The 16634-nt window shown below is 44.6% G+C and overlaps 3 protein-coding genes across 6 annotated transcripts in view; 1 reads left to right on the top strand and 2 right to left on the bottom strand.

Annotated features, from left to right (window-relative positions):
* The window catches only part of LOC135366928 (activating signal cointegrator 1 complex subunit 2-like), a 119663-nt gene that overhangs the window by 98707 nt on the left and 4322 nt on the right, over nt 1-16634 (top strand). Inside the window, exons 1-15 of one of the 4 annotated variants that reach the window (XM_064599922.1) lie at nt 8256-8451; nt 8557-8635; nt 8947-9030; nt 9351-9553; nt 9666-9737; nt 10501-10615; nt 11006-11203; nt 12610-12845; nt 13550-13630; nt 14237-14344; nt 14439-14519; nt 14747-14821; nt 15590-15683; nt 15771-15938; nt 16005-16111. In XM_064599922.1, the coding sequence (XP_064455992.1) occupies nt 8420-8451; nt 8557-8635; nt 8947-9030; nt 9351-9553; nt 9666-9737; nt 10501-10615; nt 11006-11203; nt 12610-12845; nt 13550-13630; nt 14237-14344; nt 14439-14519; nt 14747-14821; nt 15590-15683; nt 15771-15938; nt 16005-16111 (1733 nt within the window). In that variant the 5' untranslated portion in view covers nt 8256-8419. Of the gene's footprint in view, nt 1-8255; nt 8452-8556; nt 8636-8946; nt 9031-9350; nt 9554-9665; nt 9738-10500; nt 10616-11005; nt 11204-12609; nt 12846-13549; nt 13631-14236; nt 14345-14438; nt 14520-14746; nt 14822-15589; nt 15684-15770; nt 15939-16004; nt 16112-16634 lie in introns of those variants that run through there. The other 3 variants (XM_064599924.1, XM_064599926.1, XM_064599925.1) reach the window with 3 other exon arrangements.
* Nucleotides 154-4824, bottom strand: LOC135366926 (tudor domain-containing protein 1-like). The gene has a single exon (XM_064599920.1). It carries the CDS (start codon nt 4683-4685, stop codon nt 2409-2411), a length of 2277 nt encoding a protein of 758 aa, XP_064455990.1. The 5' UTR covers nt 4686-4824; the 3' UTR covers nt 154-2408.
* On the bottom strand, nt 5659-8311 carry LOC135366929 (tudor domain-containing protein 1-like). Its single transcript, XM_064599927.1, has one exon. The coding sequence runs from the start codon at nt 8066-8068 to the stop codon at nt 5927-5929; it is 2142 nt and encodes a 713-aa protein (XP_064455997.1). The 5' UTR covers nt 8069-8311; the 3' UTR covers nt 5659-5926.

Genomic DNA, 16634 nt, shown 5'->3' with positions numbered 1-16634 from the left:
GACTCTATCTTGGTTCATAGAGCCACAAATATGAAGCGGGGCAGCCATTTAGCCATCGTGCCACGCGAACGTCGCAAAACGCAGCATGTGTACGGGAGAATACCCGCGCTACCACCCACAGCATGTAGGAGATAAAGAGTTCGGAATTTCCAATAAAGTTTTAAGGTCATTTATTGAACCACCTTAGTAACAATGATAACGAGGATGAGACGAACAAGGAAATGAAACAGGGAAAAAAGGACATGAAAAGAGGACAGGATCATAGTCACATTCCAGCTATTGAAGCAGTGATATGCAACATTCAAAAGCATTCAGGGACAGCGCTCGGAGGTAGGAGCGGATCTGGGGTGGGGGTGACGTCCTGCCCCCCACCTCAAAGTTTCAATTAACCTTAGGTGGTGTAGTAGCATGCTGTCCAAAGCAGAACCCCCCACTCCAATGAGTAAAATCCTGCATCTGCCCCTCCTTGAAGGTACATAAAAATGCTTGACAAAAAAAAAGAAAAAAAAAAAGAAACGCTTGCAACACACAAAATTTTATATGTATGAAGCAGCATCTCTCTCACACAAAGAATGATTACTCAGACACTGGAAAGGCAGGAAAAGTAATAAAAGTAGATGGAAGCCACAAAACCTGAATAAACCCTAACCAATCATTATCAGGATAAAATTTCAACAGCAGTTCTCCTTCCTCCTTGCCTTTCCCTTCACCTTATCACTGTCCATTCTCACCAGGTTTCTGCAATGGGCAAGGTTGTACACATCGACGACTATGCAAAAACTGCAAATATTTGCCAGCCACATTTTCATAAGCGGTTAGAAAAAAAAGAACAGATAGGTTCCTCTTCGTAATTTCTTGTACATGTCTGCATCTTTCGACTTTTTTCTTCTACACAGTCACTAGCAGCTTTTCCTGATGAGTGCAAGATGATGTAGAGCAGCGCTTCCGAAACTGTGGGTCGCGATGGGTTCAGCAGGGGGTCGCGGAGCAGCTCGGGAACTCGAAAAGGGGACAGCTACAGTTTCCGCTGAAGTCACTTCGCGAATTTTGGACAGGGTTTGTAGGGAAGTACACCCTCTTAAATACTAACGGCGTGAGGACCCTTCTTCCCTTTGTTACGACATACTCGTGCGAACTTGCCTTACTGGGGTGACGTCGATGAAATCAAAGCACAAGTTGCAGCTTGACAGAGAGTCGGAACTGAGAGTTACTGTGCCCTCGTTTTCACAAGCTCACTTTAGTCATTAGGAACAGTCATTCCTCATTCTTGCTGGCATAATGTTTTTATTGTTATTTTTGCGATGGTTTCTAGTCTAGCCCACTATGACAGGAGCGTCAAAGAAAATTTAAGCGTCAAGTGTGAGATATATCTTTGTGTATTACATTCCGTGCACTGAACTAAAAAACCTTGTGGCATCGGGGTTGGGGGAAGTGAAACTACATTTTGAGCTTTTAATAGGTCGCAGGGCCGAAGAGCTTGGGAAGCGTTAATGTTGGTTAAGACTAGAAATGACAGGAATGCGATCAAGTGATCACCCTATCCGTGCCCACCTCTTGCTTTCCGAGCAGTAGCACGGCTGCTGTGTAACGACTTGGATATCCGGGTTGAGCTGACGAGCTTGCTAAAATTCAATAATCCTGTAGTGCAAAACACCATAATATAGGGCATGACAAAAGGTACCTGCCGTTATGTCATTTACTGGTAAGACAAAGGTGCTAGTACACTGTTGCCATATCTCCTATAGACTATTTTATTTGTATATTTTATATACTGTATAAGTGATTAATTTCGCGGTCTCAATAATTCGCGAATTCGCATGGAGGCACGTTTGGAGAATATTTCGCAGGGCCTTAATTTCACAGAAAAACAGCTTTTGCAAAATTTACGAAAGTCCTCGCTAAAATTGCTACTTATACGGTACTATGCGATTGGTGCAGCCAAATTTATTTATGACATTATCCTGGATGACCGAAGCATAAATATGATCAACATCACGAGTTTCAATTATAAAACACAATCAAGCAGAACGATAATGCCCTTAGTGTGAAAATATGCCTACAGCCCATCAGCTACAAAATGTATTCTGCAGAACACTCAAGGTTGTTAAGGCACATCGTGAGTTTGAGTCTATAAACATTTTGTCACAGCACCAACAGCACAAGCACAAAAATAAATCAACGCTACAGAACAGGTAAAATAACAAAGCATGACAATTCACGGGCAATCATTTTTAGCGATACTTGCGGTGCTGCTCCTAATGTATTGTACATCGCATGCGGAGACAAATAAAATGGCAGATAAAAGTATTCCGAGAGATTTACCACAATGCTATAGGAAGTGATGATGCGAAACACCGGATTGATTTTGAAAGTTCATCGGATTATTTGGAACTGAGCTCTAGTTTATGTCACAGTGGTATATTGCACATCCCACCCGGCGCTGCACAGGGCTTTTTACTGTGGAACTCCGCAAGCGCAGCGTCTCCCAGTCTGCCGCCCAACGATTCCACGCGGTTATCCTCGTACGTGAACAACTTGACATGCAGCACATCGTAAACGTGGTCGACCACTTCCACCAGAAGCACTTTTCCACTTGTCCACCGTTCCACAACGGTAATACAGTCGCGGTCCCACACGGCCCCCCGTTTGTGCCCTCTGGGCTGGACATCGGCCATGCACGCCTGAACCGCTTGGAAGGGAAGATGCATAAACTGGGCTTTCAGGTCTCGTACGAGGTTGGTCGGCACCCACTCGGTGTCCCCGAAATCTGGGTATGTGACACGAACCGTGTTGTGGTTCGTCGAGATCACGTGGGCACGCTGCCACTGCTCCTGGCGCCTGCTGTAAGCTGCGACCACTTCACCGCAGGCCCTACGGCTCAACGTGTTGTCGTCGAACGTGCGCCGGCTGTACTCGCGCTGCATCTCTGCGGTTAAGGAATGCAGAGTTTCCTTCTCGCCACCGTGTCTGGTAGGAAGCCTGCTGATGTCCCTGGTGCCGTAAGGAAAGACGAGGTAGAACAGACTGGGGCTAGCGAAAGCGGACACCTGTCCCAGAACGAAGCTTCCGATCTTGGGGACCCGGCACGTATCGACGCAGGGAACGGGATCAGAGTCCCGCAGCATCACGGTGTTGCGGTCACCGTAGATGTGCCTGTACGAGCAGCGGTCGCCGTACCTGCATGACCCGTTTCGACTGAAGTACCTGCAGACACCAGCCTCGTTGCGGACGGCGTACTGCGTTGTGGCGACGCCGGGGTCGTCGGTGTCTATCTTGTAGCTGTTGAGACAGCTCTCGTAGTCCTGTTTCATGGGATCGTGCGTTCTGAATCGTAGCTTGTCGTGACATATTTCGTTTTTCGCCGGCTTCCTGGCGTACCCTTCTTGAATCAAGATTTCGCCAAGATTTCCCACGGCCTCGTCAACGAGGTTGACGGTCACGATCTTGCCCTCGCGACCTCCGCTGACCGATACGACTTGAGCCGGCACAGAAACGGGAGCTGCTCCGTTCATTTTCAGCAAGCGCTTGAACTTAAAAGCTGCGGCCTCCGTCCATACACCCCAAGGGCGGATGTTATGTAGCTGGAATCGAAGTGCAAGAGGAGGATACGCTGACAGTTCTCTGTCCATGGCATAGAGACATGCAGAGTTTGTGCTTACTTCTTCACCGTAGTCGATCAGCGAGAGATGTATGCCCTGTTCCTCATTTGCTTCTATCCGCGCCCTGAATCCCTCTGCTGAGGGTGTTTCTTTATAGATGCAGAAAGTCCCCTTATGGTACTCTTTCAGTTTACATGCTCCGTTCATTCGTACTGGTGACAGTAACCTCTGAATAGACTTCATTTGCATTTCCGACGCTGCAAGTTGAGCATACCAGTGGTCTGGTGTAAGGATGTGCATGATATTTACGTCAATCAAACCTGTACCAGGCACTACAGGTGATGGTAACTGCCAGACTACATCATGAACTGGCTGCTCTGCCTCCTGCGAAACTGGATCCGAGAGCTCACTAGTCTGGTCATGTATGACACGAGGTCGAATAGTCTTAATGGGATACAGGAGGTACGTCGCGAAGCCACGCTGTACCAGCATATCGGCAACATTTCTTCGTTCCACTGGTTTCCCAACATTTGTATCTATCATGAAGAGGTCAATATCGTAAACACCTGCTTCGGAAACGCCATGAAAGATGGCTTCATACAAGCCAGTACCGTACGACGTCAGTTCGTGGAGGTCCTGTCGAGAACTCAGTTGAGTGGGGCGCACTGTCCTTATGCAGCAGGGCACTGTCAAATTTGCTTGAGCAGCGATGCGTTCGTCGATGGGAAGTACAGCGTCGAGACCGACTATGTCTACGTCACCTCGATCGACGTAGAATACTTCAGCTGCAATCTGTATCCCATTTTGATCTGAATGAATATCAGTGATCTGCGCTCGGTGGAAACCTTCGGGTGTTTCGCAGTAGACCACGCAGAACATCCCGACGTGTGCAGAGTAGAGATGAGACGCATTACATACCACATTTTCTGCGTGTTCGCTAGCGAAATTGTACTTGAGGAAGATGCGGATGGGGCTGCTGTAGTATGTGACTTCGACGGGTACCGAAACGCCTAGAGGAACGTCACTTGGCTCCGGAATTACAGTGGACCATTCCGGAGAAGTTTCCTTGGAAAGCGTTTGCCACATAACGTGTGGCGCTAGCTCTGTTTTGCGGATGGACCGCCTGTTCCTCTTGAGCACTGCAAGAACGAAGACACAACCACGCAGCGAAGAATGAAGAAAGCTCGAGGTTTTCCTCGAGGTTTCGATATTGGCTGGCAATGACTTAAGAACGTGGTGACTTGGCTTTGACTAATGGATACCGCTTTGCGATTGGTGGGCGAACAAAATCACGTGAACACTATCTTTGCCCTTTTTTTTTTTATTAACTTTCGGTTTCGGTTTACATTAGGTGACACTGGTATTCCAGCTTCCGCAGCAAACCGTGAGAATCGGGGGAGGACGAAATACGAGATGGACAAGTTATCAACCTCCTGTATTTCCTTCGTTGTTTCGTTTTGTGCTCACACCCATTGTGTATCGGTCAGTGCCGGTGCTAGGGGTGTGCGGGGCCTGAGGCAAAGGCACATCGCAGTAATGAAAGCAGTAATGAAAATATAAGAAGTGATAAGATTTTCGCAGTGAGAGATTAAAGTAATCCCTGGTTGAGGGCTTCGTGCGCGGTGCCTATGCAAGCGCGGTAGCCTTACTCACCCCCCCCCATCGCCGGCCCTGGGGTATCAGTTGGGGGTTCTTTCAGTATAGAGTATATGTGTGTTTGGACAGCTGGGTGTTGTTAGACATGTCGTAGCCTGCAGCTACACTCCATTTCAAATATAATTTTTCTCATAAGATCTCACTTAGTGTGTGTTCTTAGTGTGGATTCTTGTTGGCTAGATGCGTGGTGTTACACCTCACATCATTATGTTGTACAGTGCCAAAATTAGGAACATAGGTCATTAGTAGTGTGGTGAAAATGACTCAGTGGAAACATGGTCCTTTGAAAGTGCAGCTAAACTTGCCTAGGCCTGTGAATCTTTTTCTATTCACAGCATAATAGCATACAAAAGGTGGTGGTGCACTTTTTCGTGTGCGAATAGTAACAGAAAGTCCTGTCAAACATTTCTGTTCACTGTTTTATAGTACAATACTACAAAGCAATGAATTAGAACACACCACTGCAATAATCACAGTTCACTGCAGAAATAATAATGCCCACATTATTATTTTTATCTATTTGTACACATATATAAACATTTATTTTTGCATACATATTATAAATATTAACTTCTCCTAATCCAATGCTAGTGGCAGTGAACAGGTGAAACACTTTCTTGAAAGTGGTGTAGCTGCGGTGCAAAGAACAGTGTGCATTAGTTGGAAACTTATTATTCTGCTGGTAATGGAGCATTAGTGTGGGTCCTCAGGCAGTATTGCGCATGCCCATCAATCACCAGACTGTCCCCCACAGACTGGAGCCTGCCTTGATGCAAGACAAACAACCTGACTTGCAACAGCTCCGAGAATGCCTTTACGACCTCGCACAGAAGGACCTGCCTGGACACCAACCCCACAAATGCTTGATGAGACTGGTTGCTCCACATTTTGGCACCTGGAGAGCACCTCGGTTGAAGGCCATGCATGTGGCACTTGACAGCTTGGAAAGGCAGCTGCAAGAATTCTGGTGTCAGTTCCCGAACATCCTGCAGGTCAACGTTCCTTTTGAACCCAAAGTCAACAAAGAGCACTTCCAGGGTAGTTCCTCTGATGTTGGTCACTCTAGCTCTGTGCCAGCAGTTTCTCTTTCGCTCGAGGGCTGCCACGATTTCGTCTTGGAAGATGCTCTGGAGCTTGTCAGGTGTGGTTCTGCCATAATGTTCATCCAGTTTGTTGCACAGCATGCGCAAGTTTGGGCAAGTTCCTTTCTCGGATACTCCACCAACCAGCTGATCTACGTTCTGCACCCCATAGGGAAGGATGACATAAAAAGCCCCGGGGCTACACGCCGCGGATACCTGCACAAGTACCTTCTGTCCGTCTCCGGGCATTTCAAGCTGAGGAGGAAGATGCAAGTGGACCTTCCTTTTTAGGCCTCCACGTGCCACTTTATTGGAGGCTGTATTAATGTCGAATTCCATCCACGCTTCATTGTCTACCCACATGACTTCATCCTTCTCCAAGGATTCCCTTCTGGTTTCGGCCAGCACAAACCTCGTAGGAAACATGCTGTGTCGTGCAGCGTAGCCTCTGCTCACGAGGGCCTGGCCCACCTCCACATCCACTGTCTTGTTCCACAGTTTCACGTTAAGGACAACTGTGTCGCTGCAAGTCTTTTGGACGATCTGGGCAGTTAAGGGCTGCTCAGTGTACACGAGGTCCTCGAAATCCCTCAGGGCCTCTTTCCTCCACACCCTTCCAACGGGCTGTACAGAATCGAGGCAGTAACGCGATGCCATTGCGGGGAACTGCACGACAGCTGGCTTCATCCGCAGCAGACAGTTCACCGGAACAGTCTTTCGGTTACCATAGTCTATGTAGAAGACCTGTACGTTTGCCATCTCTGTTGTAACACCAGGGCACCTTTCAACGGCCACACGGAACCCACGGGATTTTCTGGGTTCTCTCAAGACCCAGTGTGATCCGCGATTGACTTCATGAGGCAGTGCGGGGATGTCTTCATATTCGTACAGTAGAGATTCAAGTTTGTTTAGCTCATCTGTCAATGGAAGCCACTGTCCGTACCAATGCTGCGGTGTCAGGACGTAGGTCACCTTGATGTTTACTATTGAACCTGCTGGAATGCAAGCAGGTGGAACATCAGATGATTCATTGCTTTCAGAGCTCGTTTGCTGCTCCGAAATAGGCTGTGTATCGCACATGCTGCTAGGAATTGGATCAGTCCTGGCTTTGAAGGGGTATGTAATCATATCGGCCTGCCCTTTGCGTTCCAAGTCTTCTGCAACGTTGACCCTTAGGGCGCCGTCCTTGGTTTCGTAGACCGTTAATAGGTCAACGTGGTATGTCCCCACGGCAGACACACAGTGGAAGACCGCTTCGAACTTCGCACCTCGAGAAGGGCGCCAACCCTCCCAAAGACCTTTAGCAGTAGCCGTGAGACGTCTCAAGCAGCACGGGATTGCCTGACACGGCACCTGTGCTTGGTCTTCAGGAATGGGGTGTAAGCGGTCCATGCCGACAAGAGTTGTGAATCCAAAATCGACACAGAACACTTCGGCGATAGTATCCAAGTCGCCGCAGTCTTTAACCACATCCAGAACGCATGCGCGCACAGCACCGATACAGTTGCCGAGGTGAGCGACACAAAACGTCCCAATGTCGACAGAATAGAAATGTGCCGGCGAAATATGAAGATCTGGAAGCGGCTCCGACTGAATGGAGTCATCATCAATCTTAACCCAGAACTTTGTAGGGGACAGAAAATGCGTAACCTGCACCTGGACCCTTACACCCAATTTTACTTCAGGTGAAATTGGAATGAGTACGTCTTGCATTGTATTTGTTTCCTGCATTCTGCATAACGTTGTGGGGTTTCTATCGATGTTTCTATCAATGCCGCGGGGTACAGAGTACAGACCATGTACAGACACGTGAATGGTCAAGTGCACGGTCAACGCTCAAAAACAGAACGCCGCCACCGCTGGCTATTGGTCAGTGTGGTAGTCACGTGGCCACGTCACGTGCAGTGCCTTCAGTACATCACACTTGAGAGTATGCTAAACGGGGTTTGTGTCAAGTTAACTCTGAAGTGTTCCAAATACGAATATTATCTTATCTTTAGTTGGGGAATAATAAAGAAAAAGCCCATCCCTTACTTGACACTAGGGGCCGATGGGTTATGGCGGCTGTATTGATCCCAGCTGATGACGGAGACGAGAAAAAGCAACTTTCTCAGGTACTCCAGTGGATTTGGTAACAGCAAAACTTTGCAGACGAGAGTAGTAAAGCCTACATTGTTAGGGGTGTTTTGTTCGAAGGACGAATTGCTTCATATTTACAGGTTTTTCTGTGGGAACGTGGCACGCTCAGTTGTCACGCTGAGCTGTAGTCGGCATGGCATGAGTGCTTGGGAACGCATGGTATAATTACAATTCATTTGCTGCTGTCAATGCTTCTTCGTCGAATTCAGAAATTGCTCGGAATATTGGGTCACGCCAGAAAATGCTACGACGTGTCAACATACATGCAGATGTTCATAGTTTCGAATCCTCTAAAGACAGCCGGCTAATTTTTTTCCGCTATTTTTGCACCTAATTATTTTTTACTGTTTTTTGACTGTCTCATTGCTTTCGCTCTTTAATATCTGTCATTGCACGAGCTTGTATTGCAAGGAATTTTCCTCCATGTTGTGTCAGTATCGTTACTGTATCTTCTTACCGTTACCTTTCAGGATGCAAACACAGCTGTTCCGCTTCACGATAGGGAGATCACCGTTACCGACAAACATGGGCAGATGATAAAGGTTCCAGCAGTGGTAAGGATACATTAATTCAGTGACGTACATGTCGCTGTCTGCGAAAATATGTTTGTGTGAAGGGACCATGAAATGATTTCAGCAGCCGCTGTTCACTGTCGTGGTTAATGAATATTTTCGCAGTTTGAACGATTCTTAACGTCATATTTCGCAGGGTGGATGCTTTAGCACGGAGGAACAAATTGAAAATGGTCGTAGGCTCGCCAAACGTCTTTTCATGGTCCCTTTAATGCCCCACACGTTAAGCACATGCAAGAGTGTCAATCCTCCACAAATGGAATGTCGTACATGTGTACACTTCTCCATGTTTGTTGTTTCAGAGCCGAGGTTTTGTTGAAGTCGTATCCTGGCTCAAGTATCGGCCAGCAAGAAGTATATTTAGCTTCGAAGATGCCATGGCAGTATGCGCTGGCAAGACGGAATCTCTATGTGACAAGTACAGTGCCTCAATTTCTGAATGGATGTCACGGATGGTCTACATCGAAGAAGATTTAACGAAGGCGCTGCGGATACCCTATAACCGGTACACACCCCTATTAATGTGCATTCAATGTCATGTTTGAATGAGTTGTATGAATGGATGCCTCAGATGTTCAAGGCTTTTGAGCATGACACATTATGCTGTTTTCCAACAGGTTCTGGTCTCATGCCATATTTGATGATGGGTTTCATCAAGTGTTGGAGTCATACCTTCGCCTTGCCCCAAGGTAGGGGAAAATTTCGCCTCTTACATAATGACTTATTCGCAGCATTTTGTGAGAATACGCTAAAGTGGCCAGACGTCTCAACATAGGCAGGACAGGTCACGCTGTTCCATGAGCATGGCTTTTGGATGGCGTTCTGTTTCACTTAAGCTAAAATGAACTCTGGACGGAAGAAAGATTCGGCTAAACAGCAGACGCACTTCCAACTTGGATGTGGCCTTCTCTCGGCTCGCATCTTTCCTCGATCTAGCCAATGGAACTCCTTAACCTGTTGTTTATCTAGCCGTTCCCATAGCCAAACCTTTATCGAACTCAAAAATCAAAAAAAGTCACTTGTGCATGTTTTGCTTATCTAGCTTGGGGGCATTGTGCAGGCTAGGTAGTATGTAAAATGAAAATTAAAGAATTGCACAGGGTGTAGGCAAAATAAAGAGCTTACTTTGTTGACTGACTACACCTCACTCAACCCTCACGTCCTGCCTCGGTGTTGGTAGAATATATGATCCCTTTAGTATTGCTACACATGCAGTGCAAATATGAGAAAAGGCACGTGGAAGAAGTTCGCATTATAGCTATGCAGCACATGTAGAACAGCGTTCAAGCTTTCTCCAGCATTTCTTTCTCTTTAATGAAATCGGAGATAAGTGGGCAAAATGTTACTGCTTGCATGGATGCCAAAGAAACCATTTGAATTTCGTTTGTGGGCAACTGGGCGTAAGAGTACTGTAGGACATATTCATCACCACTGATTATATCTCTCCTGCAGGTATGCTGAGCTCAGCCGTTACTTAATCACAGAACAGATGGAAAGGCTAGAAAACAACGTTAACAGGCTAGTTTTCCGCACGTTTCTGAGGTTAGCCACTCACAAGGAATCGAAGGTGAGGCTTGTTTCTGTAAGGGTCGGCATTTTCTTGGTCATGTGGGACAATACTGTCACGTGAAATGCTTCTTTACTAAAGGTTACCGAAACAATACATATGTATGTTTACTTTAGAATTGTGCAGTGTTAAAAATAAGGAGGCCCATTCACTTGCAAAGCTCAGCATGGGTGTGGGGCAGTGAAATGAAGTGTGATGAGTGAATGATCAATTTTAGTGATTTGTGGGAAAGCAAGTGGATTGAATGGAACTCTGTAACCTTTTTATAGTCTTATACAACCTCTGACATGAAATTAAAGACCTTACTACTCTGGTTACTTATCACTGGTCCATTAAAAATGCCCGGACCAGCCCTACGCAAATTCATTTTCTGCACTGCTCCCTTTGCAGCTTAACTTCATTGACAAAAGGAAATTTGGTGACATGATCTACGACAACTTTGTCTTCGACATTCCCAAAGTGATGGACATCTGCACACTGTATCAGCGAGGCAACTCCAGCTTAGTGTGCCGCATGGTGGAAAATATTATCAGTTCTCAACCCAACTACACAGCAGACATCGCTGGTTTGGAAGACACCCTCATATTGGTTTGTACTATGACTCAGGGGTGGGGTGTGTGCGAATAGTCATTTCAAGACCGAAACAAATGAAAGAAGCAAATATAACTGAAGCATAGATGAATCGAGTAGTTACGTAATCGAACTGAATACATTACAGGTGCAGCAAAAGTGAATAGAAAAAGAGTAGCGAGTAGTATCGTTCCGAGGCCAACAAAAGCCTTCAAAGGGATTATTCGTTGTCTTATGAATGACGCCTGAACAGGCAAAACGTTTTCAAGGTATTGCACCCTCGGTTCTTAAAGGGGCAATAAACAGGTATACAAGGCGCACTTTTTTTGAATGTATCGTGATACGTTGCCGACGGTGAACGTTTTAAAAATATTGTTGTCGCAAAAAAGTAAATAATGACGCCAAACCGACTGAATATGCACTGCACTCTTTCGCCCTTATGCTCCGCCCTGCGATCTCCTGGCGACAATAGCGACACGTCATTTTGACGTCGCGCATCATCAGCCATTTAGAATGTGGGACGCCTATACATCAATTTTGTTGTAATATCGAGAGGTGAGGTCAACTCTAAACACATTCCCACTTGTCAAATCCAAGGTAGCCAGTTCAAACCGTACCAAAAACCCTCAATATTATATTTCACGTGCGCACTATGTTTCCGGTGCTGTATTGCACCGCGAGGTCACCGCGATGTCCCCACAACCGGTTCCCTCGCGAGCTGCAGCTTGTCTCAGTGGAGTCCGTCATTGGCTAGGAGAGCGAAAACTCCCCCACTTCCAGCACCTAGAATTCGGTGTTGCTATACGCTGGAATATAATGACGTGACTCTGTACCAAGGATAAGGAGAGACTCGCGTGGATTATGCTCTTTGAATGGCATTGTTTCGTGTTAAAGACGCTCGCTAGAAGCAAAAGAATTTCATGATTGGATATCGTGAGCTATGTTCTTTCATTGGGCATAATAATTGGAGAATGTTCCTCGACCTGTTTTGTGCCCCTTTAACCCCTCGAAATCCAAACAACAAACGGGTTTTTGCAGAAATGTTCCTGACCTCAATTGACACAGCAGAAGGCATGGTCCAAAGCAAAATTAAACTAGTTGGTATTGCATAATAAACAGAGTGTGAATGCGCTAACATCTGTGTTTTGTGAAACTGATACAGAAGAAGGCATGGTCCAAAGCAAAATCACACAATATATTGCATTATAAACACAATATCAACTCTGAAATACTGTTCCATTTGCTCGATAGTGCTCACTTAACGGAATTTTAGATTTATGAATCCCTCGATTTATGAACGATTTTTCGGGGAACCGAGGGTGTTCATAAATCGAGGGTTGACTGTATTCGCACAGCCTTACCCCGAGGGCAAGAATCGAAAAGTAACAGGACAAGCAAAAATTATTTTTTTTCATTTTGGGTAGGCCCTGCAGCGGGCCAGGGAGTCGTTGCATTCTCCCGATGAAGAAGCCGCCGAGCTGGGCATGGCACCGCGGAGACTCGACGAAGGCATTCAGGGTTCGGAGCTGAGTCGCATGCCCCTCTCCACGCTCGTCGATCGTGTCAGTTATGCAGTAGACATAGCCTGCAGCTCGCTTGCCTTTATAGAGGTTTATCCAACTGCTGCCAAGATCTGGTCTCTGGAAAAGGTTGGACCTCAGTAAGTTTGTACCACCAACTTTCCTTGGCTTTCATTCAGTGCTGTCGCAGGCGAGGATATTAGGCAGTTGGAGTGACCGCATAATTAGGGCCTGAAGTTTTAAAGTTTAACCCGATTCTTCTCCGAATTTGCACCCGGAATTGAAGGTTGCCTCTTTAGGGTGCAACCCAATTTTTACCCGGCAAACTTCCCTGACTGAGAAGTTTGTAGGAATGCGCACTAACTTGTTTGGCAGCAAATGCAGTTACATTGCCGTTTGTACCAATCCGGTACAGTTATTTTCAGTAACTGAGCTCAGCTTCTCCCCAAATTTAGCATACTGGAAATTTTTCTACCCGAATTCGCATTAATAGGTAGAGAATTTAGAAAACAATATTTCCAAAAAAAATTCAGGCTCTACGTATAATCAAGCCCTCAAAAGGGTCTATACTTTGACCAATCTGTCAGCATGTCAAATGTCATTTCTGAGTTGTGTCCAGGTGATCCATCACCACTGTGACCTGTAATAGTGAAAACGGTACAAAAACACTTCCAAAAATTAGTTCCAGTGCACTGCAACAAGGATACTTGTTTGGTTCAATGGAAAGTTTGTTACATTAATTCTTTGTTGGTATGTATGTAGTTAACTTTGAACAGGCCAAAAAGATGTGATTGTCCTGTACAATAATGGCAGTTTTCTGTTCTCTTGCGTGTCACTGCTTTAGGTTGGCAGAATTCTTCGACTCTACATTCCCTGTCTTGAAAGAAGAACTCGTAAAGCGAAATAGAAAGCAAAGCTTTGAGCCGTAAGTAGCACATTGTGACTTGCACATGAACCATCACTATGTAGGAACTGAACCAGGCACAAATACGGTAGTGCATTTTACAAGTTAATATGTCTACTACAGGCTTTTACCTCCTCAGGTGAAATGTGTGTGGATGAATGTGAAAAACTCATAAATACTATTGCAAAAAAATGCACTTATCTTTTATCCAAATTGTACACTGCCAGTTAACAACATAGTGTGTCCTAACCTTTAATGTTAGCCATCGAGTGATCTCACCTTCTCTGAAATAACTGCAATTGCACTAGATGTTTTCCAAATATCTATGTCGGGCATTTTCTTATGCGCAACAGTCTATGACACATTGTAAGGCGACATGGCATTCTCTGTTGAGTAAGCACTTGTAGTTCCTGCATTCAACATATCTGACTGTCCTGTGCCAAAAACTTTGGTTGCTGTAAGCTCTGCTCATATATGGTAGTTGTAGCAAGTCTTTGCTTAGATTTCATTTCTTGTGACAGAAAGTAATGGCTTCGTTGTACTATTGGAGATATTAAAGATCGTTAATAATATGTTTGTCTATACACTGTATACAAATGCTATATATAGCTTTGATTCTTTGGCTAGGGTGTTCACCATGCTGAAGAAGAGGTTGTCTTATGCAAAGACATGTGTACTTAAAATCTTTCGGGCTATGCTTCAGCAGTCTTGTCTGCAGCCCCTTATTGAATTGGGGTAAGGTAGCAAATGAATTTCGTATAGGAATTTTCCAAGTGAGATATCATGTTCATCTAAGTACTCAGCAGTTTAACACATCTTACCTTTTTAGACAGTGTGGTGAAAGAGGCAAAGAAATTCCCTACCTGGAGTCCTTTTTTGAAGTCATCTGCAACTGCCTTACGGAAAAACAGTATGTGCTTTCATACAAATGCGGTTCATCGGTATGCTACATGCATAGATTGCATATATCCTTGCGGAGAATAGGCCGCCTAAGCCAGTCACAGATTGCATGTGATGCATCTTGAAAGTGTTTGGTCCATATGCTCACACATGCTTATATCTCAGTAGTCTGTCAGTGTGGGTTTGGGTTGTACTGGTCTTTCATCATTTGCTTTTTTTTCTTTTTTTTTTTTACAGCTTTATCTTTGCATATCAACAAAGATACCCAGTGGAGGAGGACATTCACATGTTTGATGAATACAAGTTTGCTGTGTATCCTTTATGTGCTATAAAAGAGATATATTGCCACACTACTCCTTGTTCTCATGGAAATTACCAAGTCCATGAAAGCATCTGCGTCAGATGCAGGTGCTTTGCATGGACAGGAATTTCTTCTTCACTTTTGTACATTACGTATTAGTGTATCCTGAGCACTTGACACATTTGCACTTTTCTGCAGGTGGTGACATTGCTTCCCTCATTTTAACTTTCTTATAAATTATTAAATAATGCAGGAATGCGGCGCAGTGCATCTGCTACAGTTTCCCAGACAAAATGCAAACTGAAAAATGCTACAATCAACTTAATATATACAGTAAACATATTTTTGTTTCCATTATATGCAGTAGAAACTCTTCATAGTGAAGTTTGTTGGACCTTCACTCCAAACTTCACTACATCCATATCTTCACCATATGCGTGTTCACTACATGGAGGTTCCACTACTGTGTTCATCAGTACAATTTTTGTGATTATTTTCTCATCTCAAATTTTGTGAAAGTTAATATGTTTACAACATTTGAGTACTCTTTGGTAGGACAAACCACTAATCACAGAAGCGTGTGTGTTTGTGTCTCTGCTTTGCCCAAACCCAACCCAGACCTAGACCCAAATTTTTCTGTAGTCTGCATAAGTGTTCTTTATAAGGTTTTTGTAAGATATATATCTTTTTGAAGTGCACAGGTCAGTTCGCATATGTGCACATACTTTGTAGCACCTTGCAGTGACGAATGTTAGGTTCCTTGACTCTTCCTACGAAAGTGACCACACAAGTACATTGTACGTTCTCCAGAGCATCTGCATGATTTATGAAGGCCTTGGATGCAAGCCTCCTACGAACCTCTGTGCAGCACAGGTAATCATGAAGGTGCAATATGACTGAACATGCTCTTCTCTGTCATGCTTTAGGTCAGTTCTCAATATGCGTACCATGCAATTTCAGGATATGGCCACAGTCCCCAAAATGAATTCTGTGATGTCCTTTGATACCAAAGAAGTTACGCGAGACAAAGAAGAGAAAGCAAGCAAAGGGCCATCTGATTCCAAATTAGAGTCTGAGATAGCCAACTTGAAAGAGTTCTTTCCTGACCTTTCCACAGGGTTTATCGAAGTAAGGACTGGCACTGTAAAACTGCTCATTGTGATTGTGTTGCTGAGTGCCATTATTTTCTTGTAGAGTTGTCTTCAGTACTACAATAATAATCATGAGGAGGTTGTAATGGCCATACTGGACGACAACTTGCCACCAGATTTGAGCAAGCAGCGACCAAGTAACTCTGTGGAGTAAGTATATTATGATCATGGTGTTGCAGCATGTTTGCGAATTTTCTTTAAACTTCAATTTTCTTAATGGAAATATATTGATGCAAGGATTATCTGTTTGCCATGTTATATTACGTGTAATAACACAAGTAAAAAATATAAAGGGCCTCGCTAGAGTAACATGATTAGGATTAATTTTTGCTTTCAATTTTCTTCAATTTTATTTAACCGCTCTTTTGATCCAAGATATTCTGTATTTGATGTTATCTTGTGTATGATAATACAACATAACATAAATAACAAAAACAAATAAATTTAGAAAGATGTTTTGGTGTAGTTAGCTGCTTAGTTCCAGCATGAGAAAGTATGTTTTTAAAATTCTTCCAAACTTGTAGCAGTACTCTCAAAATTAGACCTTTTGGTTTTATATTCGCAATTATTGAAATGTTTCCATCTTTGCCTTTGTTCACCTGCTGGTACTGTTACAAACACACAGAGTGTGCTTATTGTTGTTTCATCTTTGCCACCGCTTGCATTGTGCAAA

This window comes from Ornithodoros turicata, chromosome 8 (genome assembly GCF_037126465.1).
Source record: "Ornithodoros turicata isolate Travis chromosome 8, ASM3712646v1, whole genome shotgun sequence".
Lineage (NCBI taxonomy): Eukaryota > Metazoa > Arthropoda > Arachnida > Ixodida > Argasidae > Ornithodoros > Ornithodoros turicata.
The sequence above is the reverse complement of the archived record's forward strand: the minus strand, read 5'-3'. Positions and strand labels throughout refer to the sequence as shown.

Coding starts and splice junctions, on each gene's coding strand:
- LOC135366926 (XM_064599920.1), bottom strand. CDS start 4,685: ATGTGGCAAACGCTTTCCAAGGAAACTTCTCCGGAATGGTCCACTGTA.
- LOC135366929 (XM_064599927.1), bottom strand. CDS start 8,068: ATGCAGGAAACAAATACAATGCAAGACGTACTCATTCCAATTTCACCT.